This window comes from Lampris incognitus, chromosome 2 (genome assembly GCF_029633865.1).
Source record: "Lampris incognitus isolate fLamInc1 chromosome 2, fLamInc1.hap2, whole genome shotgun sequence".
Classification (NCBI taxonomy): Eukaryota; Metazoa; Chordata; class Actinopteri; order Lampriformes; family Lampridae; genus Lampris; species Lampris incognitus.
Genome location: NC_079212.1, coordinates 92,734,639 through 92,750,820, shown reverse-complemented (window position 1 = coordinate 92,750,820; position 16,182 = coordinate 92,734,639). Strand labels below are relative to the sequence as shown.

The window sequence follows — 16,182 nt, the reverse complement described above, 5'->3', positions numbered from 1 at the left end:
CGCACGAATCAAACGGCTCGCTCCGGACGCCCCCCCCCCTCACCTCCCCGCCTGCCCCGCTTTGGTCCTATAGAAGCTCTCTGGGTAAAAGGTTATTGTGAGCCAGAGTCTGGGGTGGGGGGTGGGGGAGTGTCTCAGGAGAAGGGGACCAATGTCCAAGCCCAGCTGGCTGAGACGAGTGATGGAACGAGGCTCATTCGGGAGGACCCAGAACAAAGGAAGTAAACATACGCTAACTTCATCCTCGTGTTTCTAAACAAGTATTTCTAAAGACAAAAAGCTATATGGAATCCTCGTGCCTCAAACTACTTGGGTGGTGCAAACTGGGGAAAAAAAGTGAAATATGTGTGTCGGTGTGCGTCCCCCCCCCCCCTCCCCAGTGTGTGTTAGTGTGGTGTTTATATTTTAATCCCGGTGTGTCTCAGCAGGCGAGTAGACAACCTGGAGAGGCCGATAGGCTCCACCATCCCAGCTACCCTGAGGGCAGGATAAGTGGTTTGAATGGATGGATGGATGAAAAAAAGATCATTGCTAGGCACCATTCTAATACAAACGCATGCTGTGGTTGGAATTGAAAATGTTGGGCCATCTCTTGATGTGGTTGTTCATCTACTCAATATTCCTCATATGCTGTACCGCACAAGGAGCCACCAGAGGACGATGTCCTTCAGAATTAGACCATCAAAGCCTCGTCCGTATTACTCCAGCTGACCACCACCTCAAACAGGCCGAGTTCTGAATACACGCCATACCGAACTGCAAATACTGTGAGAAGCGTTACGCAACAACAAAAACGACATCTGAAATGGACCCCAAATTGTATGACAGGTAAGACATGGAGGCCTTTATTGTTGAACGATGTTTATAGTACAATACAACATCCCTCACCTGCCATGCCCCGCCCCAAGACATTAGTCAAACAACTTTAAACAACCACCATGCCCACGTAACACACACACGCACGCACACTCAAACGTCTTCAATGTAAACAATGCAGGCTTAGAGAGTGATAAAAAAAGCAAAGGTAGTCGTCGAGTGCCCCTCTGGAGTGTCCTTCGTCCAGTCCTCCAGCACTTCTCTCGATACCCTTTAAGCGGGGAGATACAGGAAAACGGAAACATCCTCGTATATGGTGGAACACCATCTGGAAACAATGGAAAAGCACTTTCGTCTCAAACCACTGCACACCAACACTCAAACGGATACACACACACACACACACACACACACAGACCCGCGTTCGTGCACACACATATACACACCGTCAACACACTCAGTCAACCAAATGCTGTTATCAAAGTGTAGCTAAACTGTATGTCACTTGAATGCTTGCAGTAGGCAAGGGTCAGCGGTGTAAATCGAAAGTGAAACATCTAATAATGATTATGTTCTTTTCCCATAATCCTTTCTACAGGAAAAAGGCCTTGTGTGTCAGTTCCCGTGTGTGATCACAGGGTCCAGTGTCCGTCGTTCTATTCCTGGTTCCCACTGCATTACCTTTTAGCTCGGACAAAGTACAAGGCGTTGGTTTTAGGGTAGTACTTCACATTCTGTTTCTTGTCCATTAGCCCCCCGAAAATAATGAGTTCTCCTCTTCCTTGCACTACCGTGTGAAGGCTGGTCTCAGGCGGCCCAGTGACAGCAGCAGGGGTTCCGTTTCCGTGCACTCTCCAGGACACCATGCCAGCACTTTTTGCCCGAGACACATCCAGAACATACATCTGCATGGGCTTGCAGTTGAGTGACTGGTAAAGTGGCTTCCCAACGTTCAGGCTCTGAGGTGGGTGGTGGCCAAGACGCCGTGCAATGGGTGGAATAGCGTGTCCGTCAACCCCGGGAACATGTGGTGGACTTGAGGAGGATGAAGGTGGCGTTCCAGCGGGTGCTGGCCCAGCTCCGCTACTTCCTGTCCCCGGAGTAGGTCCCTGTGTCTGAAAGGAAGATGAGGACGATGAAGACGACAGGGATGAAGAAGATAGATTTTTCACTGCCTCCAACCCCCTCCGCAATGCAGCAGGGGATACCGCTCCTGGTGGAGTGCATGGGCAACTGGTGGGAGGCGTGTGCAGGCCGTTAGTGGCGGACACCTCATGGTGGTGTGTAGAGGATGGAGGAGACTCCCAGCCATTGTCTGAGGAGGAAGGCTGGTGGGGACGAGAGGGCGGAGATGCAGCTTGGGCTGGGCTGGTTCGGGGTGACGGGGAGGATCCGTTTAGTAATGGAGGCAGTGGAGGGACAGGTGGGCTATCTGGCCCCTGTGAAGGGGAAGGCTGTTGGGAGGAAGATGGGCTCCCATCTCTAGCACTTCCTCTGGCTGAAGGTCGGGGTCTCAGGGTACCCCATCGGCCGTTTACACAGGGTGCCTCCTCAATGGCTCCCAAGACCACACCAGCAGCCCCACTCCGTACAGGAGACTGGGAGCGCAAGGAAGGCGGTTCAGGGCCCAGTGGAGCAGGAGTGGCACTTATGGGGGAGGGCCGTGAGTTTAGACTTGGGCTCAGTGGCGCACGGCCAGAGGGAGCCTGTGAGAAGACCACCACACACTGGCCAACCTTCATGTAAAAATGAACAAAAACAATGAGAGAAACTCATGAGTCACAAACTTGAAGGTAACACAAAACAAGTAAGCTCGGAAACAGACCCATAACTCACCCTACAAGCTGGATGACACCACAGTTCAGGGGCCCCGTGGTCATCGTTCTCCACTTGAAGCTGCTGCCATGTCCAAGGTAGAACACCCATGTGAAGTAGCCAGGCATCCTTCAGGAGCTGGGGGAATATAATCACAGTTCATGTGACATCTGCATGTGGAACACTGACTTGTAAACGGAGAAATACTGTCCTGATCCAGGACTACAAAAACAAAGGAAACGTACTGCATTGGGTCCGCCACAGCCTCCCAAGATAAGCAAGGTGTCATTATCAATCACGATCTAGGAAGAAAGGGAGACATTTGTATTTTAATGGTACTTTTCCATTTTGATGTCAAAAAAGGCTTGCAGTCAGAATGATAAAGTAAACATTTTTGTCAGGAGTTTAAATATGAAGCAGGCACAACACTTCCAGGCTCATCTTTATTGGGAGCGGTGTTGTTTATGCGATTGTATGCTTTGCTTCAACTGCGAAATCTCCTTACTTGAGACTGGCCCCCTCGTGGGTGTGGGGACGGACCAGATATGGGAGGTTTGGACCAGGACCACTGTTCAAGATCCAGAACCCAGACCTCGTTACTCCTGATCGGGGATCAACACAGAATAGGAACAAACAGACAGCAGGGAAATACAGTGAGATAAGACAGCCAGTTACGTACTACATAAATGTACAAACTTGGAATTACAAATTACGTATGGATTCTGAAGGTTTAACATGTGCCAGCAGGTTTCCTCATCGGGTTTGTACGAAGGATGTAACCGAATACATATACATTATTTGGAAAAGCACAGATACTGCGTCTTAAACAGACAGAAACCTCATCCAAACGGGAGACACGTTATTCAGTTTGTGTGCTTGGTTGTTTGTTTTTACTGCACAGGTCACCTCTGAAAGTTTTGATCCGATTGCTAGAAAAAAATCGTGGAGGAAATTTGAGACGCAACCCTTGAGAGCCGACTCAGTCTGTTCTGTATGGAGGCGCCACAAACTCCGCTCCTCTGCTCACCCAAACACAGCAGATTAACTCCCAAAATAATCCAAAAAGTTCTACATGCACTAGACCAAACTTTAAAAAGTCTACAGTCTGTAAAATATATATCTCATACTGTACTGTATTGTGTAATTTAGGGCTGGGCAGTATATTGATAACACTAAATATCATCTGGGATTCTGTATATCGTAATATCATGACATGACAAATGTTTTCTTTCCCTGGTTTAAAGGATGCATTACAGTAAGAGATGCAGTTTTCTGAACTAACTAGACAGTTCTAGTTGTATTATTTGTCTCTGTTTAGATATCATATCCACATTACAAGTGTTTATCAAAAATGTCACTGTAAATATTTTGTGAGAGCACCAATAGTATAATTTTAATAATAATCTCCACAACATCATCAAAATATCGATAGAGGTATTTGGTCAAAACTAGTGATATCTGATTTTGTCTGTATTGCCCAGCCCTAGTGTCATCATCCTGGTTGTCGGTCATAAAATAATGCAGAATTCATAAACGCCTCACATAGAAACACAAAACTGCTTTGCTAGCTCAATACGATTGTAACTGAGATTTACCCATAGAAATGTTTTCATGCATCTCATGACTGTATGATTCTACCTTCCTGGTTGAAACCAAGCCCTTCTCGCACTCCCTATTTCAGCTGAGCTTGTTTTTTTGTGGGAAACCAACATTTTCTGTCAAGCTTTATTATTGGGGGAAAAAAAGCAGTATTAAGAAAATTACTTTTTTGCTATTGTCTGTGAACAGATGTATGGTCAAACATGAGTAAAAATGTACTATAATTTTTTTTCTGTCCCTAATTTCAGTATTCAGTACAGCTCTTGCTGACTAAAACATCCATCCATCCATTATCCGAACCGCTTATCCAGCTCTCAGGGTCGCAGGCATGCTGGAGCCTATCCCAGCAGTCATTGGGCGGCAGGTGGGGGGACACTCTGGACAGGCTGCCAGGCCAGCATACAGGGCCCACACACCCACACATTCATACCTAGGGACAATTTAGTACAGCTGATTCACCTGACCTACATGTCTTTGGACTGTGAGAGGAAACCCACGCAGACACGGGGAGAACATGCAAACTCCACACAGAGGACGACCCGGGACGACCCCCAAGGTTGGACCACCCTGGGGCTCAAAACCAGGACCTTCTTGCTATGAGGGGACTGCGCTAACCATTGGGCCACTGTGCCGCCCTGACTAAAACAGACATATATAAATACAGACAGTGGTGTTGTTTTAAACCCCTAGTTTGTGCATTGTGTAAAAAATATTCAAAAAGCTGCATACATTTGGCGTGCCCCCAGCGATCCACCAAACACCACCATGGTGTTGCGAATAACGGAGGAAGAATGGCCAGCCATTGGTGGAGGTCCATGAGTCGTTACTATGCAGTTCCACCTAAGAGACCAAGGGAACAATTCACAGAGCAAAAAGAAAAAAAGAAGATGAACTCCACAAGACTTACATTGATGTGTGTTCTCTCTCACCAGAGGAGAGAACAACTTGGAAAAACCAGCACTGAGGTTCAGCTCACCAGTTCTTTGAGGGGGAGTATGTATGGATTTCGTCAAAGAACCTCTCTGGCTGATGCAGTGGATAAGGGCTCGGGCGGGTCCAGCCCCCAAACAGCACCAGCAGGTCTTTGTACATAACTAGAGTGGCTCCAGCTTTAGGGGAGGGATAAGATCCTGTGAAAGAGAGAAAAACAAAAACACTTATTCTTCATAGGTTTGTATAGGTGTCCATGTGTTCAGAGTGCATACTATTTGTGACATAAACTCTCAAGTCAAAAAAAGACGAGATATCAAGTGTTTTTGTCAGCAGCAGGGTTTACTCCCCTGTGTGAAAACAGCCCCCATGACAAGGAAAATAAAGTAGAGATTAATAAAACTCATCTTTCCCTTCTCAAACAGATGACATGAAACAGCAAAAACATTCTCTTCAGAGACCTGAAGTGATTATTCAAGCGTTTGAGAAACATACCCAGGGATGACATACTCAGAAGGAGAGGACAAGCCATTAAAATGTCTACAATGATTTGCACCCCGAAAAATCCAAAATAACTTTTTTTAACCAAGCTGTCCAATGCCCTGTGAGGTCATGCATACCTACTGCAGGCGTGATCAATGTCCAAAATATTTCATCACACAGAGATGTCTTAAAGAGCAACTGTACATTAAAATGCAATTTGAGTGGAAAAATATGGCTTCATTTCAATGAAAGACATCCATCCATCCATCCATTATCCAAGCCGCTTATCTCAATTAGGAATGCGGGACACTGGAGCCTATTCCTGCAGCCACTGGGCGGCAGGCGGGGAGACACCCTGCACAGGCCGCCAGTCCATCACAGGGCCCACACACCTGACTTACATGTCTTTGGACTGTGGGAGTAAGCGGAGCACCTGGAGGAAACCCACGTAGACACGGGGAGAACATGCAACCGCCACCCAGAGGACAACTTGGGGTGACTCCCCCCAAGGTTGGACAACCCTGGGGTTCGAACCCAGGACCTTCTTACTGTGAGGTGACTGTGCTAACCACTGCGCCACCGTGCCGACCAAAAATTGATCATTTATGAGGATGAGGATCCTTTTTTTTTTTTCAGCCACTTGTGGCATCATAACCCGCTCCTCCTTACTTCAAACCAGTAGGGAAGTGGCTTCATTTGAATGAAAGACATCAGTTCTGGATAAAATCAGCATCTCTATCAAAATATATTGTCTGCATTTCTTGCGATAAATCTGCCAACACCGCCCTCCTGGTGGTTGAACTCTGCCAATGACATGCAGTCTCAAATGCTCACACGTCCCAAGTACTTCTGTCCATACATGTACACGTTTAAACCCAAAAGCAAACCAAACCAAACACTCCCATGTTGTTGTCTGTCAGTGACAAACTGCCCCTCCAGTTCAGTTCTGAGAAGAAGACGGGGAGCTCTTACTGTTATTTTCCATTTGCAAATCCTACACATTTACTGCCATAATTTAACTTCAGCAAAGGACGCACATCATATCTTGCTCTCCAGGTTTGCTCCTGTTTTGTCCTTCTTCCTCCAAATAGTCATTTGACCCCCCTCTGCAGAACGCTCTGTGAGAAAGCTTTCTAATCTGCATTCAAAAGAGCAACGTTCTGAGTGACATTTCATAACAATCTTAAAGTGCTGCGCCGAGGCCTGGTTTCCAAGGCAACATATTTAAAGACTGGCATTTTTCATCTTTTAATACGGCAGTGGTTTAAAATAAAGTACCATGATCCAGCAAGAAGACAGCAAACCCACTGTAAACCCAGCTACAACCCCGTTTCATCAGAGCTCGTTTAATCTTTCCACTGCCGCCTCCGCAACTGCTGCAATATCAGTTTATGATTGCGGCAGGGTGAGGTGTGGACCAGCTATCCCGACTTAGTCCGATTAAATCAGGACAGATAAATTGGCTCCGAAACCCAAAGGAAGACATACCAAAGCCGGGACGAGAACTGAATGCTGTGGGGATGGACCTACATGGCTCGCTTCCCGCCATCTTTTAATAAACTGTTTAATATTTTAAATGGTTTTAACGCCCGTGTTTTTAAAACCCATGGTTTTAATAAATGGGCTGTTGTGCCTTCATTGACAGTCCGTGTCCATGCGCCGGGGAGCCCCGGTGGTGGCGTAGGTTTGCCACACTGATGTTGAGCATCTGACCACTATTCGCCCGTATCAAGCGTCCTCTCACAACCCCACTTGCGTAACTCCTGCACACGATTCCCTTTTTACCACACATTGTAAACCGAGTTGTTTTTTGTTTTTTTTTGGATTTTCCTCCCCAGCTGTACCCAGCCAATTACCCCACTCTTCCAAGCCGTACCAGTCGCTGCTCCACCCCCTCTGCCGATCCGGGGAGGGCTGCGGACTACCACATGCCTCCTCCCATACATGTGGAGTCGCCAGCTGCTTTTCACCTGACAGTGAGGAGTTTCGCCAGAGGGACGTAGCACGTGGGAGGATCACGCTACCCCCCCCCCCCAATAGGCACCCCGACTGACCAGGGGAGGCGCTAGTGCAGCGACCAGGACACACACCCACATCCAGCTTCCCACCTGCAGACACTGCCAATTGTGACAGTAGGGATGCCCTACCAAGCCGGAGGTAACACAGGGATTCGAACCAGCGATCCCCATGTTGGTAAGCAATGGAATAGACCGCTACACTACCCGGATGCTCTTAAACCGAGCTTTGATAACAATTCAGTTAAGTTTTTGCAGGACTCTTAACACATGATGAACAATGTGCCAATACCTGAGGCTAAAGGTCGAATCCACTCCTTGCTGTTCAAGTCAAGTCTCCAAAGATCATTGAAGGCAGCGTTGCAGCTACTCTGAGTGCAACCCCCAAACACATACATGGACTGGTTTGAGTCATAATAACATGCACCTGCAACAGAAAAATAGCAAACGTCAGCCTTTCAATTTTAACGGATAACCAACACCTTGTCTCAACACCCTGGGGGCAGTAGAAGAACTGGAACAACTAAGAAAACCTGAGTTGTTATTAAAATTAGAGGCCTACCGTGGTTCTAAAAGTGCAATATCAAATCACACTGCTTAAATTTTGAATGGGATTTCTGAGTTGCAGGAAACCTATTCAGATTAATTTGGGCATTTAAAACAAACTGAAAGATCAGTGCAACTTAAGTAATTTCATTCTGCTTTACATTACTTGCTGGACAAGTAAGCTGGTTTTCAGTTTGGATTCAAGTCTCAGACATGGCAATCCGAAATTTGAAGTCAGTCAGCAAAAATTAACATGAACAAATTTTAAAATGCTTGTATTAACTTTGTGAAGTGACAGGTTTTTCTTGCTAATTTTCACACTGAACAAATTTGACTAATGGAGAAACATCACAAAAACCTAACTGCTCTGGCTCTTGCCTATCAATCTGTCCTACATGACAGTGATCCAGACTGACCTTGAATATCTAAGCTGATTGTTATATATTCATGTATTGCAATATATAACCCTGCCCTGAAAGTGGGTAGACTGACCACATCAACTATTCAAAAATGGTTAATCACACAAGAAATAAGGTTATGCAGCTGCCCCATTATATACAACTTTACTTCAAACAATAAGCAATTTTCACATCAAGTTGAATCAGTTCATCTGGACACAATGTTTACTGGGAGAAACATTTCATCACTCATCTAAGTGACCACTTCAGCCTCAACTGACTGCAGGTATATCACCCTTATAAACAATACAGTTGCATAATGACCGAAAACGATCAGTTTCATATGCAAATTGCTGTGACCATTAAGTAGAGTTTCAATGGCCATGTGTACATGTTCAGACAGGATTGGGATGGTCAGGGATGGTTGTTCCCTCTTAACATAGATGGCGTCTTTGACTCCCTGTTCAAACCAGTGTTCCTCCCTATCAAGGATGTACACATCCTCATCCTTGAAAGAGTGGCCACTGGCCTGTAGATGGGTGCAGACTGCAGAGCCTGACACATTACTTCCTCTGTGTTGTGCCATCCTCTTGGCCAACATCTGTTTGGTTTCCCCGATGTATCAAAGCAATCCTCCCGGCACTTAACAGTGTACACTATATTGCTCCGTTTGTGGCAGGGGACCTGATCCTTGGGGCAGACTAATTTCTGGTGCAGCGTGTTTTGGGGTTTGAAAGCAAATGAGATGCGGTGTTTGGAAAATACACGTCTCAACTGTTGCAACACTCCTGCGACATCCAGAATCACCACTGGTATACGCTTAGGCAGCTGTTGTCCCTCTCTTCTATTCGATCGGCTGGTGCACTGTTTGGGTGGCTTCCTGGCTTTGACAAATGCCCAGTTAGGACAACCACACTTAACCAGAGCCTGTTTAATGAGGGGTTTCTCCCCTTCCCCGGCTGCTGTGTCGGTGGGGACATTGTCATTGCGGTGGTACAGCGTCCTAATGACTCCTAGTTTGTGCTCCAGTGGATGATGAGATTCAACAACAATAACAACTTAGTTTTGTATAGCACCTTTCAAGGAACCCAAGGACGCTTTACACTAGATTAAAAAAAAAATCAAAATAAAGATCAAAAGACTACAGACCATAGACCGTAGTAAAAAGGCAGGTTTTCAGTAGTCTAAAATTATCCAGTGAAGCAGTGTTGCAGATTTCTGCTAGAATGGAGTTCCAAAGGGTAGAGGCTGCCACACTAAAGGCTCTATCCCCAAACGTCTGCAGGCTGTTGTGGGGGATGGAAAGCAGGCCCGTGTTTGCGGGCTGCAGATTCTGGGACAGAATATAGGTGCTGAGGAGGTCTGACAGGTACTGGGAGGTATGGGCATGGAGGGATTTATAGGTGAGGAGGAGGGTTTTATAAGAAATGCGGGATTTGACCGGGAGCCAGTGAAGGTAGACAAGGGTGGGAGTGATGTGTTGCCAGCGCTTGGTGCAGGTGGGTACCCTGGCAGCTGAATTCCGCACATACTGAAAAACCTTAAGTATTAATCACTATGTATTGGTTTACGGTAAACCTCAACAATCAAATGTCCCCCATCACCAATTGCAATTTCACAGTCTAAGAAACTAATGTCATTTTTTACATCCTCCCTGGTGAACTTAATGTGGTTGTCCACAGAGTTAATGTGATCAGTTAAATGCGGTACGTTCTGAGATTTAATTTTAAACTAGGTGTCATCCACAAATCTGAACTAATGGCTAGGTGGTGTCCCTTGAAAGGACATCAGAGAAATCTTTTCCACTTCCTCCATATACAAGTTGGCCACTACAGGTGAAACTGGGGAACCCATAGCACACCACTCATATTTCTGCCTGTAGTACTGCCCCCCATATGTGAAGTACATGGACTGAAGACAGTTTCAGGAGCAGACACGCTTATTCAGTGTTAAGGGTGGTCTTATTGCTAAGGGTAGGGTCGTCCTGTAATTTCATATGGACCATCTCCGCTGCTTCATCAACAGGAACACACGTGAAGGGAGACATAACATCATTAAGAGACCATTGTTTCATCCGCCTCCATAATAACGTCCCTGACATTATCGGGGGGGGGGGCTAAGAGTACATCTGTCACCATCTTACAATGCTGTGGTTGCAACTATTCCCCAATCCTCTGTGAATAGTACACACGGCCATTGTAAGTCTCGTTAACAGTCATGCCAATTTGCATATGAAACCAATCGTTGGTTTCAGACGTTATGCCACTGTACAGTTTATAAAGTTGGGGATACCTGCAGTCAGTTGAGACTAAAGAAGCCACTTAGATGAGTGATGAAACATTTCTCCCAATAAATGCTGTGTCCAGATGAACTGATTCACTTTCTGTGATTTCCTTACCTGGATTACTGACCATGCATAAAGACAATATGCAGTTTAATTGGATTATGGCAAAACATGGTTTCACTGAAAAATGTCAAAAGTAAAGAAGTAGTACATGATGTGAATTATGAAATGATATATACTGACTGTGTGAAAAGCGTTGGGTGATCGGTGTTCCTGGATAAGGATATGTGCGACTTTCCCACTGAATATTTCCCTCCTGGACAGCCCTCAGGAAACCATGGTAGCATTGATAAGCAACACCTAAAAAATGAGAACGTATTCAGGAAGCAGAAAAAGCTTTTTAAGCATGTTCAGTCACTGACTAATGAGGGTAACGGACAAAGTTTTCACACGACTCATTGTACTTTTTGAAAATTCCTTATCATTCGCATGGAGAAGGTGTTTCTTAAGACTGTCATGATGCACACACATTAGAGTATTAATCAGTCCCTTGACTTGAGTTTTGCCAAAGCGTATACCTTTGATGAGGCGATACCACTGCTTACACACAAGTGCAGCAGTCTTGTGCTCCTGGTAAGGTGAAAGGAATGACAGAATGTATTCTACAACTTCCTCTGGCAACTCCATCATTGTTCTCCCCCATTTGGCACCACTTTCCACATCCTTCTCTTGCCTGCTGAACCCCATCTTAGCCATCACTTCTTCTGTTACCCCAATAGACTCTGCAACATCTTCCTCAGTATCCATGGCAACAAAGTATCCATCCTCACCATCAGAGGAACGGGACATTATAATCTGTTGAAATATAGACATGATATTGATGGGGTTGGTAGCATTCAGTCTTTACCCAGTGCACCCCCATGTGTTCTCTTTCAAATTACTGTGTGCGCGTGCCAAGGTTATTTTGGTAGTGCAAAACAAAAAAAACAAAAATTTGGTAAACCAAATTTTCTGATAATACAGTAAAATATTTACTTTTATCCAATTTACTATTACACAATCACGTCTTTGAGTTGTTTTTCTCAGTTGTTGAAGTCTGTTTAAGTCTATGAGGCCAGTTTCATTACCATGTATTTTGATACACTTAAGATAGCCACCCCGATGAAAGCAGCCAAGTTGAAACCCACTGGTGTTTACAAGAAATCTTTTGCATCTCTGCACATGTTAAAATGCTAAAGTCTATTATTTTCCGCGGAGACCTGGGTTCAAAAATCATTTTGAAATATCGTTAGATAGTAGCTATTTGAAATGATCAAATATCCATTCTTTAAGCCTCACAATTTACAGATTCTGAGGCATTTAGTGGCAGGGCAACTCGTTCTTGGCGAGGGTGTGTTACAATGGAGATGGGATACACCCAAACCTTCCCCAAGTGTCCGTTTATATTATAACCACTCCAACATATTCAAGACTGTAAAATATCATATATCTTATTCAAATCCTTTGTCTGGGACGGTAAGTGTGCTTTCTTTGGACCGAGCACCTGCCCTCTCAACATCGATAGGTCTGTATGTATCACGTTAGCTAGAGCTAGCTATCGTTAGCGACTAATACCTGCATGAAGCGTTTGTTGGGTAATTTTTTTTGTTTCTGATACTTATAGTTGACTTAGCTTATCAGCAAACATATATATGAATTCTCATGCGAAAAGACGACTAACAGCCATGTCAGTACTGGCCTATTTCAGCAAGTTGGTAGTATTGACGGGTTACAGAAGACACCATTCGGGAATTGTCCTTACACACAACTGCTAACTGTGTTAGCATTAACATTGGCTAAATGGTTAGCCTGACAGCATACACCAAATAATATAAAATGTCTGTACAGATTAGACGTCTGCTGGCTACGGACACTGCGTCGATAAGCAACGAGAAAACTCACTTTTTTTTAACGCCGGCTCAAAGTCCTCACCGTTTTACGTGACATGTTATATATCCAGAGATAATGAGAAAAAAAATGAAATGCCAACTGCCAGCTAGCTACGTGAACCTAGCTAGCTTGGCTTGTGGTCATCTCCGCTAGAGGGAAACGGCTAGCTTACGGCTAACGATAGCTCAGGCAGCGTTAGCTAAAGGTTGTGTGGCTCGATCCTCGCGTACGTTGGTTAAACACATCTGTCAGGCTACCCGGCGCGACGCCATCGATTAAATCTACCGTGACGCTGGTGTTGATAATCACCGCTGTTTTTCAGACGTGATTTTACGTGGACTCAAAATGTCTATGTTCCACTTCCTCCTCCCCTGCATCAGCCCCGGTGGTACATCTGCACACCCCGAACCTTCGCCATCTTCCGCTCCGTTCCGGTGGCAGTGATGGGCGACACTGAACGAACGACTCTTTTCGAACGACTCGTTTTAGTGTCTGGTATATACCGGGTCAGCCTGTCGAAAGTGGCCGATTGCCCATCAACGCCCGACTTTTCACATTCATACTGACCACGCCCACTCGCTATTATCGTAGGGTATGGCTCACGCTGCCTGCTACGGTGGCGCAGTCGCTCAAAACACAGGGGAAGCGGGACGACCAATGAATGAGCGGGAATCATTGTCTCGAACAAGGACGTCAGTGAGTGACTCGAGTCGAGAGACTTGGCAGCTGAACGAGATTGGGCAATTGCTCTCTCGAACTAGGACGTCTGCTACTTGCCCAGGGGTGTAGCACAAAATTCTGGGCCCTATACATAAGCAGTCTCTGTGGGCCCCTTTCCTCTTTAGCTTGTTAGCTATCATATCGTTCCTCTTTAGCTAGTTAGCTAGCCACCTTTCTTTTAAAAGCTCCTAGCTCACCTTTCGTTTTGGAAGAAATTACTCAACAGTTGTTTTCCCTCATTTTGCCCCCCCCTTCTTTTCTGGAACCCAGATTTTGCTTTCTTCGGGAAAGCCATGACTCTGTGCTTGTGCTTGTATCAGCAGTCACTCGCGACAGGACTAGATGAGCTGCACTGAGAGATGCTCGTGGGGGGGGGGGACTAAACCATTTTGCACCTTTTGTAAGGGGTGAGAGGGGCCTCAGAGAGCCTCCACTATTTTCTTCAAGTCCCTCAACCGATGTAGTGAGCGAATTTTAACCGAAGTTATGACACTAATTAGTTAGAAATACAAATTTGCAAACCTAAACAAACTTTTAATTACAGGCTTCCCGAGCCCCCCCCCCTTATGGGCCCTGGTAGGTCCTTCCCACTTTTCTCCCCACTACGACGCCGCTGTACTTGCCCCTCGAAATGAACGACAGATCGTTGGTCATTTCTGCATTTCTGTAACATCGTATTGAGCTTACATGGCCTACCTACTACATACAAGTGGGATGGTGATCAATGCATTAAAATTAATATTTTATCTTTATTGGTGTAAACATATACATGGTGACTGGTAATGCGTTGAAGATAAGTTGCGGGGCTGGCAGCACTGGCTGTCGAACGTGCATGTACAACAACAGAGTGTCATGGAAAAACTCACGCCATATTTGGCAAAAAGTATCAAAACTTGAAAGGTTCCGAAAGTTCGATACATTACATGTATCACCTCAAAGGAAGCGATTCTGTGAAAAGAATCGGTCCGCCCATCACTATCCATGGGAGCAGCATCTGCTAACGCGTCTTCTGCAACAAGAGGGGCACACTTACACCAGGGACAAGCCCAGAGAGAGAAAGAGAGGGTGCAGAGAGAAACACGCACACACACACACACACACACACACACACACACACACACACACACACACACACACACACACACAGGAGAGACAGTGGCAGAATACCTGAGTACTGTGACGGATCCAAAACGAAGGAAATCCTTGACCATGTACAGACTCACAGTGAGCACAGCCTCGGCATGGAGAGAGGCCACCACAGGCAGACCTGGCTCCTCAGAGAAATAGTAGTTACCCTGGATGTAACTCCAGTTTTATGAGTACGTGCGTAGCTCTCTAACGGGCTTTGCTATTGGTTTACCCTATCGAGGTGCCACCTCGGCACCTGAGAAAGATCTTTGCAGTCACCACCCAATCAGGCGGTATGAGCCACACAGCGCTCACCCCCTATAAAACCTCCGTATTTCCGCTGCTCGTCTTCCTTTGAAACTCAGCAACAAGGACTGGGGCCAGCTGGGCTTGTGGTTAGAGGGCTACACATGTACACATAGAACTGGAGTTACATCCAGCGTTACTACCATTTCCATGTTGTACGTGCTCCACCCTCTAATGGGCTTTGCTATTGGTTCACACCTAAGGCGAAGGCCATTAGGGGATGAGTGTAATCCCAGCTGGTCCCAAACTGACACTAGTCTGACACCAGCCAAACAGCAACATACACAGCAGCAGTCCATCAGTCGAGAACTGTGTCCTGCCTCATACCATACTGCAACAACCAGCCAAAGGCTAGACATAACCAACGTCTCAGTCTGCTACAGACGAGCCCCCCCCCCCAGACAGTGCACCATGCACAGAATGGGACACCAAGTCAACAAGTTATATCCCTGAGATATGACTGTACAAAGGTCAAAGTAGAGGACCAGGAGGCTGCCAAGCAGATGTACTCCATGCACTGACACTCCCCTGAACAGTGCCATAGAGGACGCAATGCCCCCTGAGTGCCCCCTGAGGCCCACTGGGTTGGGGATGCCCATTGCGTCATAACTCTTACGGATTGCATCACAAATCCAGTGAGCAAGCTGCTGCGCCCCCCCCCCCAGCCCAACTGTCATGGCAGACAAACAGCCAGCTGGACTTCCTGAAATTCACTGTGCTGTCCACATAACAGCAAAGTGCCCGCACCAGACAAAGGGTGTGGAGGTGCTCCTCCTTCCTGTCAGTCAGCGTGAGGAGGAGGAAAGTACACTCTCAGATGCATGAGCCTCGATCTGAACGAGGAGGTGATGACCTTCGGCCTTAAGGATGGGTTGGGGCGTAGTTCCATCGACCTCCCATCATCACAGATAGACCTGCAGGAGGGATGTACAGATAAGGCACGCAAATCCCCTGCTCTGTTGACCAAAGTAAGAGCCAAGAGAAGTGCCATCTTGATAGAAAAAGCTCCAAATCCATCTGACCTAGCGGCTCAAAAGGTGGACCAGTCAAACCATCCAGAACCACCAGCAGGTTCCACAGAGGAACAAAGCATCAAGGAACTCAGCCTGCAGACCCCCAACAGGAAACTCTTAACCAGAGGGTGACTACTGACAATGAATCAGCCAAAACCATTGTGGCCCACTGTAATCACTAATGCAACACTCCCATGGTG

At 46.2% G+C, this 16,182-nt stretch overlaps 1 protein-coding gene across 3 annotated transcripts; it reads right to left on the bottom strand.

Moving 5' to 3' along the window:
• Positions 1-383: 383 nt before the first annotated feature.
• Positions 384-13,370, bottom strand: fbxo42 (F-box protein 42). 3 transcript variants are annotated; one of them, XM_056273852.1, is made up of 11 exons: positions 12,828-13,370; positions 11,465-11,741; positions 11,130-11,246; positions 7,951-8,085; positions 5,207-5,360; positions 4,960-5,070; positions 3,137-3,233; positions 2,877-2,933; positions 2,653-2,769; positions 1,498-2,552; positions 386-1,180 (listed from the first exon to the last, which is right to left on the bottom strand). In XM_056273852.1, the coding sequence occupies exons 2-11, from the start codon at positions 11,733-11,735 to the stop codon at positions 1,090-1,092; spliced, it is 2,205 nt and encodes a 734-aa protein (XP_056129827.1). In that variant the 5' UTR covers positions 11,736-11,741; positions 12,828-13,370; the 3' UTR covers positions 386-1,089. The 3 variants fall into 3 exon arrangements, with proteins under 3 accessions (XP_056129828.1, XP_056129827.1, XP_056129826.1); XM_056273851.1 differs by having other exon boundaries at positions 387-1,180; positions 13,125-13,370; XM_056273853.1 differs by having other exon boundaries at positions 384-2,552; positions 13,125-13,370.
• Positions 13,371-16,182: the final 2,812 nt, after the last annotated feature.